Source organism: Sciurus carolinensis, chromosome 10 (assembly GCF_902686445.1).
Source record: "Sciurus carolinensis chromosome 10, mSciCar1.2, whole genome shotgun sequence".
In the NCBI taxonomy this organism is placed as follows: Eukaryota; Metazoa; Chordata; class Mammalia; order Rodentia; family Sciuridae; genus Sciurus; species Sciurus carolinensis.
This window is the reverse complement of record NC_062222.1, coordinates 78,226,920-78,237,618: the sequence shown is the minus strand read 5'-3', so window position 1 is coordinate 78,237,618 and position 10,699 is coordinate 78,226,920. Positions and strand designations below refer to the sequence as shown.

Sequence of the window (10,699 nt, the reverse complement as noted above, 5' to 3'; positions counted from 1 at the left end):
CTGCAGGGCCTGAGCTCTCTGCACCAGCTTATAATGCTTTGCTGTTGTGCTGGAAGGTATGTGGAAGGAAGTAGGTATCAGATATTCAGCAGATAAAGCAGAAAGAGAAGAGAGAAAACAGAAACAGAAGAGGGTTGTTTCTGCTTTCCAGTTGAGCTGAGTGGCATAAGAGAAAATGTTCTCAATTTTTTCAGTGATATTTTTTCTTAGTATTTTACAAACTACTTAAGAAGTTTAAGGATTTTTCCCAGCATGGTGGTATATACCTATAATCCCAGCAACTCTGGCGTCTGAGGCAGGAGGATCCCCAAATCAGGTGGGGCTCAAAATTTCAGTGAGATTCCATCTCAAAATAATAAAATGAACAAGACTGGGGATACAGTTCAGAAGTAGAGTGCCCCTGGATTCAATCCCCAGTAACACAAAAACAGGATGTTATAAGGATTTTCTCTTTAATCATTTTAAAACTTTAGCATGGACTTTCTGTTCAACGTGTATTGGTTGCTATTATGGTTGGATATGAGGTATCCCCTAAGAGTTCAGAGATAAAACGATTGGATTGTAAGAGCTGTAACCAAATCAATCTGTCCTAGTGTGAATGAACTGGGTGGTAACTGAAGGCAGGTGGGGCACGGCTGCAGGAGGTAGGACACTGGGGGTGTGCTCTGAAAGAGTTCGTGTTCCCTGTGGTCCCTCCCCGCCTTCCTGATTGTCATGAATTGAGCATCCTCTGTCAGCCCCTTCTGCCCTGTTGTTCTGCCTCACCTCCAGGTCCAGAGCATTGGAGTAGGCCCAGCATGGACTGAACCTCTAAAACCGTGAGCCAAAATAAATAGATCCTTCTCTAAGTTGTCCTTGTCGGGTATTTTGGTCACAGGGATGAAAAGCTGGCTATCATAAACACCTAGACTGGAAGATACTTTGGCTGGCTGTGCCATCTCATTATTTTAGTGACATTTCATTTTTCATTTTCTTGAGAGAGTGCCTTCTTGTTGTCACTGCTCTGCATTTGGGTGTCAGGAAACACATCTGCCCTGTTTACTCTCACCGAGGTATCTGTGCATCAGATTCTGAGGAGTTGACTTAACCAGATGTGTATATGAAGATCACCTGAATATGCAAATGGGTCATAGATACTGGACAGCTTGTGGTCTGCAAGGACCATGCTTCTCAGACTTCAAGGTGCGTTCAGATCACCTGGAAACACCGCTAAATGGCAGGACCTGGGAGTCTGCCTTGTCAACTAGCTTTACTCAATGAAGCTGATGATGCCAGTCTTTGGACCACAGTTCAAGGTCCAAGGTACTAAACTAGTATTTTCCTTGAATCTGTAGAGAAAATCTGATTGTATTCCAAAGCCAAGGAAAAGGACCTTCCCATAATTTTCTCATTTCCCCCGTTTTCATCTGTTTTTGTTCCTAAACAAAGCTATCTATAAAAGCTATTTTTAAAGTAAAGTGCTTACATTTGGTCCTAAATATGTTGGTTCAAGCACTTTTTTCCTTTTTGACTTCGAAGTTTTTGAAATTCATATCTCTATTACAGATAGTATGGAGTTTCCCACTTGAAACTTTTAGAATCATCTGGTTAATAGAGAGCTGGCCAACCACCTGCCACAAAAGCATAAGACTTCTTTAATCAGAATAAGCCAAATACAGAATTCTGGACATTAAAGAGACTAAAAATCAGATTTTAGGATTTCTCTGGAATTAGTTCTTTGGCCTGATGGCCCTAAAACCAGTTAGGAATTTTCTCAATTTGTTCAGAGCTCTTTCAAGTACCTTCGTCCCTATTGTCTTCAGGTCATTATCAGCATCACTCATTTTTGATCTGACAGGGAGTAATTTTTCACTGATAAGAGACACAAATGTAAAGGCACCTACACTTGTATCCCAAGATCAAGTTGCACAAGAGTGACATAAATTAGACATTTCCAGAAACTTACCATTTTGAAAAGAAACATGTTTATTGCCTATCGTCTCAACATAAGTGATCAAAGCAATGTGATTTAGTCCAGGAATACATTAATAGAAGAATAGTGCCTAGGACAAAAGAGGTAATTAACCTCCTCTTCTTTTTACTGGCAAAGCCACACTTAAAGTAGTACAGCATTCAGGGATGTGTGTGTGTGGCTGTAAGTCAGAAAGGGTGATGGTCAGGCAAAAGGAAGGGTAGTCATGATTTATGAAAAACAATGAAAAAGATCATCAGCCTTCAAAAAGATAAACTAAAGTGCTGAAGGTGCATCAGAGAAATAGGAGTAATTATTGTTGAAGTGTGTACATATGAGCTTTCAAAATTCATAAAACCTAAATCTTGATGGATGAACAGATGGGTGGGTAGGTGGATGGGTGGGGGAATAGATGGATAGACAGGCTATCTATTGAGTACATTCCATGTGCCAAAACTGCCAAATACTCACGTTAGGTGATTTCATTCTCCAAACAAGCCTTTAAAATTAGTATTATCACCATGTGAAAACTGATAAGATGAGGGATAGAGAAATTAAGTGACCTGTCCAAAATCTTTGACCCCATACTTTTTGCTTTTAACCTCTGGTTTCTATCCCTGTGCAACAGCTAGAGGAGAGGCGCACTGCTCAGATCCCCACTAAATAACATGCTGGCCACTTGCAAGGAATACATTTAATTGATAGCCTCTCAATGGTAGCCCCCTCCGAACATGTTTCAGCTCCTCATGAGAGACCCTGCTATTCCTGAAGAGGTCTAAACAATGACAGAGCATGGCAGATGTCACAGGGTCTGGACATTTCTGACCATTACAGGACACCTGTAATAGATGGTCTTACCTCTGGAGCTCTCTAGTGAGTTGTCATAGAATTTGTCAAATGAGCGTTGCAATCGGAGACTGGCACTGCCTAATTCTGCCTCCTCCCCTCTTTGATCATCTCAGGAATCATTGTATAAATTTCTTTTACTCCACATCTCGGCATCTATTTCACAGAGAACCCACTGACACACCCTGATTTCAAGTATTTGGAGTGCTCTAAAGAGCATGTAGAATTGTTTCATGTGGTGATAAAAGGCTGAATTAGGACAAAGTGACAGACTACTAGAGAAGCAGCTTTCACATATATGTAAGGAGGAACTCTCTGATGACCAGACTGCCAAACAATGGCACAGGCTGCGTCAAGACTAAATTCTGTATCACTGCAGCCATTCAGGTCAGCTGCACAGCTGCTTGTTGTATGAAGGCGGTGTGGCATTGCACACCCCATACATACCAGGACACCTAGGTCACTAAACATCCTCAATGCTAATTGACCAGCAAAACCAAATTGTTCAGGACGTCACACCAGGAAACCTAACCTCTGATTTTTCAGTGGTTCCAGTGGGTCTGGTGTGATACATCCACACTTGTCCATTCCCAGGGCAGTTCAGTGATACTCTAGACCAGACTGGCCATTGTTCACATCCATTTTGGTTTTTTTAATCAAAGAACTTCTAACAAATGAGTTAAGGCTATGGGATGTTTGTCTCCATATGCCTTGTGGTAGGATCAAAACTAAACTTTACAAATGCTGAGGTTGAACAGTCTATAATGCAAGAATCAGCACCTACTAAGTTATTTTTTATTGGTGCTTTATAATTATACTTAATAGTAGGATTCTTGTAACATGTACACCTGCACATAACATAACTTGGTCCATTTAATTCCTCAGTGCTTCCCTTTCCCTCCCTTCTGCCCTCCCCTGGTCCATTCCTCTACTCTACTTGTCTCCCTTTTATTTTATGAGATTCCCCCATACCCTTCTTTCCATTTTCCTCTAGCTTCCAATGTGAGAGAAAATATATGGCCCTTGACTTTCTGAGTCTTGCCTATTTCACTTAATGCCTTCAAGTTCCACCTAGTGTAGTTCCAACACCACCTTGGTACGTGGTTCTCTCTTTTTTTTTTTTTTTTTTTTTTTTTTTTTGTGGTGCTGGGGATCGAACCCAGGGCCTTGTGCTTGCCAGGCAAGCACTCTACCAACTGAACTATCTCCCCAGCCCGGTACATGGTTCTCAACTCAATAATTTGCCCACTACAGCCAGAAAGAAGCTCTTTCTCAAAGTTCTTGTCTCTTTCCCTTCATTAAGACACAGGCACACCAAGGAGAGAACACACATTGTGCCCTTTCAAGATTTCCATGATGGTCAGATTACATATATCAATAATTACAATAATCATATATCAGAGAGTAGCATGAAGAGCCTGGGAAAGTTTGGCAGAAAAAAAGTCTGTAACATAATCAACAAAGGAATCTGTATATAAGGAAGCATTCATTATAAATAATTACTGAGTACCCACCAGGAATTAGGCTTTCTTGCAGGTGCTGGGGATAAAACAATATGATCGACTGAGTCCCAATGTTATAAAGATTACATTTAAATGCCATCGAGAACTTGACTGACCCTTCACTGAGGGGCAATTGTAGGATCGAAGCTACAATCGCCCACAGTGATCCCAAAGAGCATACCTTAGAGCCTTCGAATTGGTATCTTTTCTTCTCTGACCACCCTTAAAACTCAGGAGCATCCCTGGTGTGTTTAGTCTACATTTTCTGGAAATATTTTATTCTACTAAAAGGATTCTGAAGCAAACTCTTAAAGTTTGCAAAAGGAATTTTTTTTTTTTCTTTAAAAGCAAGCTCAGCAATATTTGGGGATTTTGAAAACTGATGATACAGCTGACCTACTGGAGACAAGGCAGTGGGAGGGTCCCTACTGGTATAAATAAATAGTAGGCTTCTGCTGCAAACCCACAGCTTGGACTCACAGCTGAAGTCTGAACTCCACCTCCAGGCAGGATGAGGCTCATCTCGGCAGCTCTGCTTCTGACGCTGCTGGTCAGCAGCCTCTCTCCAGTCCATGGTGAGAACTTTCACTTATGTTTTCACTATGCTTTGAACAGAAACGGTCTTCAGCCATTTGAGTCTTTTTTTTTTTCCCCCAATTAAAAACTGAGAGAACATCTGACTAAAGGGGAAAACTGCTTAGTTGCTTCTAGATTTATTAAAGTGCCTAATGACTTATCTGTTAGAAACTAGAAGCATTTATATTGTTGATTTTTATTTATAAAAGGACATACTGGAGTTCAGTGTTTGTGTGACTTATATTATTTGTATAGCCCTGGTCTTTGTCAGATAAGCTCCTGCTATCTTAATCCTTTTCTTTTTTTCTGCCTTTCAATGCTAACTTTTCTCACCAAACTCTTTCTAGGGTCTAAATGTTACTGATGCTAACTGGTCTCCTGCATTGAATATTCCCAATTCAATTCCATATGGTTAGCTTTGACACCAACCATTGTAAATACATCAGGGAGAATTCCAAATCTAACTGGGACTTCTATTTCTGTGTGAATAGGTAGCTATCCAGATGAAGTAGTGAGTTTTTATATGACTGAAGGAATGAATGCATATGCAGAAAGAAACACTGCTCAACTTTAATGGACATATTTTTATTTTTAAAATACAGAGGCGTGGGTTTTGCTCCATTTTTATTTTGTTACACATGTTATTTTCACTCATCAAAAATCTTATTTCTCTCCTCCTCCAGGAAGCTTTCCCATCGATCCTGGCAAAGTTAGCTATGACTTAAGTCCTCTGTTCCCAGAATGCTGTAGAGAGCTTAGGTATAAAACCACCTTGTGTGGGTGTTATGTACTTGTTTCCCCACTAACTTGTGAATGCCTGAAGGTTGGGCCCTTTTAAGTGTATGTTAAGCATGGTGGTGGGTACTCTGGATTAAGAGAATTTGATAAATTCTTTTTTTTTGAAAAAGCTTAGCTTTCACTAAAATGCATGATTTACTTGTAAAGATATCTAATACTTTTGTTGTTGAATAAAAATCTTATTTTTATTATTGACTTTGGTAATGATTTGCGATGGAGATAGAAGATGAACATATTAAATAAACAAAAAATCATCTTTTGTGACATCTTGGAGGCAGGGAGGGCGTGGGAGTATAATAAGAGGGAGAACTTTGTTATAGTATGTTATTGCTTCTGCAACTTCATAACTAGATCACATTCTGTTTTTGTGTTGGGAGTAAAAAAATCAGTTGATTTTATACAGCATTAAATATAACTCAGTTGTATGTCCCTACAGTGGCAGTACTCAAATTTTATTATATGGAGGATCACCTGAGTACCAATATAATGCTACCACAAATTAAATGTTGTGTTTTTTAAAAGCTAATCTTATTTTTATGGTTTTGGTGGAAAACATTTGAAAATAAGTCAAGACAGAGGTATATAAACTAAACACATACATGGGTGGAAGCACTGTCCTGAAATTTTTAAATCCTCAAATGCACAGTACGAAAGATTGGTGATTAAGTTATAGGTCTGCATTATGTGTCAAAGGAATTTCAATAGCCAATTCTGTGTTGACAGGTGTTCTGGAGGCCTATAACACAAACTTGAAGTGTAGCTGTGTCCAAGAGACCTCAGACTTTATCCACCCAGCCCAAATTGGTCGGCTTCAAATTGTACCTCCTGGGAATGGTTGTCCAAACAAACAAATCATGTAAGTTATATATATAGACATATATATTATATACATATATTTATATTTATATATAAATATAAAATCCCTTTCTCCTAATTAAAATCAGATCAAATGTTACTATACAACTAGAATCCTAAAAGAGATTTAGTTGAGTGTGGCTAAAAATTCTGAAATAATAAAATTTGGAAATATTTAGGTATTTTGCAGAAGCCCTGAACTAAGTTTTTTATACCCACCCATTTTATTCCTTCAACTACTTCATTCAGGCATGTCTATTACTGTCAACTCCTTTACAGATACAGAAACAGAGGTTTAGTAAAGTTAACTGCCTGCATGAGACACACCATTAAAGAGGGAAGGAGTCAGGACCACAACCACATTCACCCCCATCCAAAGTCTCTTCTTCACATCATCTTGAAGTATGCAGTAGAGATAAGATCATTCTCAGGATCTACCTGACATTTTATTGGTAGCTCTTCCCAAGGAGTTTCTTCAGGTCTTTGGAAGGTTTGTGAGCAGCTACTTTCTGTTTGTCCAGTTTAGTTATGTATACTTTGGGCCTGGAATCAGAGTTGTATCCAACTTGAATAAAAGAAATACAGGCCATCAAAAATGCACCATGGAGCCAGGCATGGTAGCAGACACCTGTAATCCTAGAGGCTTGGGAGACTGAGGCAGGAGGATCACGAGTTCAAAGCAGCCTCAGCAAAAGTGAGGCACTAAGCAACTCAGTGAGACCCTTTCTCTAAATAAAATACAAAATAGGTACAGAGATGTGGCTCGGTGGTCAAATGCCCCTGAGTTCAATTCCCAGTAATGCACAACAAACAAAAAATGCATCTGGAAATTTTTCAACAAAAAGGCTTTCCATTCCTGGTGCAATAGTGCATCCCTATACTATAGTGTATAGTCCCATACACTTGGTGGGCTGAGGCAGAAGGATCACTTGAGCTCAGGAATTTGAGGCCAGCCTAGGCAACATAGAGAAAGCCTGTGTCAAAACAAATAATTAAACAACAACGATAAAACCATTATGCTTTCATTAAAGTCTTCACCAATGAAAGTTTTCATTAAACCACAATTATTGCCCTCAAACTCAAAGATGTGAAATCTAGCCATGATGTATTTGGGGCAGTTCCCCAAGCTGCATGGAAAAATAGAACTCCTTGGTTTTTATTGTATGTCATCAGGCATGACTCAAGTCTCTCACCTTTCAACCAAAGGAAGTAATCACCCTAATTTTCTCTGCTTTAAGCTCAGTCATTTTGAAATGACAAATTTGCATGTCCGCTCATGAAAATCTGCATATCTGAATTTTAACCAGATATAGAAATAAAAATTGTAAATTATTATGAGAAACTCATACCAGTCAGGGGTGAAAATATAAGATGATTAAAAGTCTATTTTCCATCATGAACTCAGAAACCACATTGGAAGATGCTATCTGAGAACCCACCTGTTCCATGACTACTGACTTCCACAAGGTTCTCCTACAACAGTGGAGTTTCAGAGTTAGATGGATGGATCCTTGCTATATACGTTTATAGCTAAGACAATTGACACATCAAGAAGTTGTTTTACTTATTTTCTGTCTCCTGGGAGATCTCATTTTTCCATTACATGTAAAGCCTTTAACTTCGTCTTGTACTTGGTGACTATTCAAATCACGTTCATGGGAAGTAGTAGTTAAAAGTGTAGGCTCTGAAAATCAGATATTCTTCCTTCGAGTTTTGTTTAATCGTGTATTTGCTGTGCAATCTTGAACAAGATTATTTGAATTCTCTAAGCCTCAAAAATATCATCAGGTGAAGAAATAATATAATAATTCCTCGAGCATAATTTGTGGTTTTTGTTTGTTGTTGTTTTTTTGGATAATGGGGATTGAACTTGCAGGCACTCAACCACTGAGCCACATCTAGGCCCTATTTTGTATTTTATTTAGAGACAGGGTCTCACTGAGTTGCTTAGTGCCTCATGTTGCTGAGGCTGGTTTTGAACTCACAATCCTCCTTCCTCAGCCTCCCAAGCCGCTGGGATTGCAGGTGTGCACCACCAGGCTTGGCTAGCATAACGTTTTGTGAGATGAATTGAGATAACCCATGTTACCTGCTAAGCAGGTAATGTGTGGCACATTGTGAGTATATTATTTGATAATGTGAGTCATTAACTGTCATCACTGCTTTTGTCATTGCTTAATTTCTTAGAGCAAGGAAAGCCTAGTTAGCTGGCAAAACATCACTCAGAGCAAGTTGCTCTTTAACCTCACTTATGTTAAATTTTATTAAATTTTTTCAGATAAAAGGTCCTCAAGAGCGTTTTCTATAGCCTATATTGTTCTCCCCCATTCAATGAACAAGCACATTTTAAAGATACTGTGATATCACTTTAGAAGTGAGACAACCTTGGAGTCTATTTGGTCCTTCTCCAATTCAGGTAAAGGTTATCAACAAAACACTAACCTCTGACATGGGAGAGTCTGTCAGCTTTGGATTCAGCTCCACGAGCTCTCACATAGTGGTCTACAAATAGTTGTTTCTGATTCCTCAGGTCTCATGCCACAAATCACCTTTTCAGATCCAAAACCACCCAGCTAAGTGGTTCACCTATGAATAATTATTTTCATACCCAACTCTTCATTATTAAAAATGCATGATTGACTAAAATGTAACAGTCTTATTTTTATTTTTTATTTTCCCCCAGAATCCGGCTGAAGAATAAGTCAGTTGTATGTGTGAAGCCTCAAAGCAAATGGATCCAAAGAGTAATAAGACATTTACGGAAGTAAGTCATACATATCAAGGGTTTTCAGATTCCCATTTGTACTGAAATATCTCCCTTTCCCAGGCAGTCAAAATGAGGATGATTTTAAATTTGAAAAAAAACTTGCTTTTTTCTACTTCTACTTATCAGATAGAATAAACTCATCCCAGCAGTTCAGTAAACTAAATTAAAATCCAGTATGTATGATACTCCTTATTTGATATCTCCAGGGGAAAGCTGTCATTTCTGGTGTGTGTTTCTCTAAGCATGACTTTTTGGGTTTGTTTTTGCTTCACAGAAAAAATATGTTTTCAACTCCACCAGCTCCAGTGATGAAGACGACGGGCTGAGGCCAACATTCCCCCTCAGAATACCTGCATTCCTGGCTTATCCTTGCTCTAGATTTTAGTTTTGTTCTTGGTTGAAATTTTTCCAAAAACAAAAACAATTTCCCTATACAAACGAGTGTGAGACTCGGAAAAATAAACTGCAGAAGCTGATGGGGTAAACGCAAACCTCTTCACACCCAGAACCCTACATACTTTGTGATCTCATTTAGGGAGGAAAGGTTCTTTGAGGATAGTTATTTAGTAATAAATCGCATAGGATTCTTTTGATAATAAAGCTTGTTTAATGGTAATCTGTCCTAGAAGATATGGGAATGAGAATTTAAATTTCAAATATGAAAATGTAGATTGAATTAAGATGGAAATTATGGAATGTGTTTTAATCAGTTTATACCCTAAGAAAAGCAAATTTCCATGAGAGACTCAAAAAACTGCCTATAAAGTCAATACAGCTTCATCTTGACAGACTCAGAGGGCTTCACATAGTAGATACCCTCTAAAACCCAATTTCGGTGCTTGCCTAGCATATGCAAGGCCCTGGGTTTGATCTCCTTAATACCCCAAAAATAAATAAGTAAATAAAACCATTTTGAGGACAATGAGATCCTTCCTCTACTTTTACAAAGAGCCTTTATAGTATCTGTTTTCTCAGAATAAACTAATAACATTGAAATATGCCCAGACTGAAAATTCTAGAATATTCAGGAAAAGCATTTAAAAGAAATTGTGAACAGATATATTCTTTTATACATTGGTCTTGATAATGTTTTTATTCACATCTTTTGCACAGACAAAACCTGTCTCTGGTATCAAATTCTTTAATGTTTCTTTTAATGTTAATCTAACATCCTTCAATAAATATGAGCAAACATTTTTCTTAATTACGTGTAATTCATTCTCTTTTTTATTAGAGCTTTGTAGTTATACATGGTAGTTGGGTTCATCCTGATAAAATCATACATGCATAGAATGTGTGACCCCCACACACCTCCCCTCTCTTGTCCCTCCTATACTCCCTCCCCTCCCCTGTTCTCCTTCCTCTACTCTGCTAGACTTCCTTTCACTTGTCTATTTATTTACA

The 10,699-nt window shown here is 38.5% G+C and overlaps 1 protein-coding gene across 1 annotated transcript; it reads left to right on the top strand.

Annotated features, from left to right (window-relative positions):
* Nucleotides 1-4,773: 4,773 nt before the first annotated feature.
* On the top strand, nt 4,774-10,477 carry Cxcl13 (C-X-C motif chemokine ligand 13). The gene is made up of 4 exons (XM_047567344.1): nt 4,774-4,874; nt 6,397-6,529; nt 9,212-9,292; nt 9,570-10,477. Exons 1-4 carry the CDS (start codon nt 4,811-4,813, stop codon nt 9,619-9,621), a joined length of 330 nt encoding a protein of 109 aa, XP_047423300.1. The 5' UTR covers nt 4,774-4,810; the 3' UTR covers nt 9,622-10,477.
* Nucleotides 10,478-10,699: the final 222 nt, after the last annotated feature.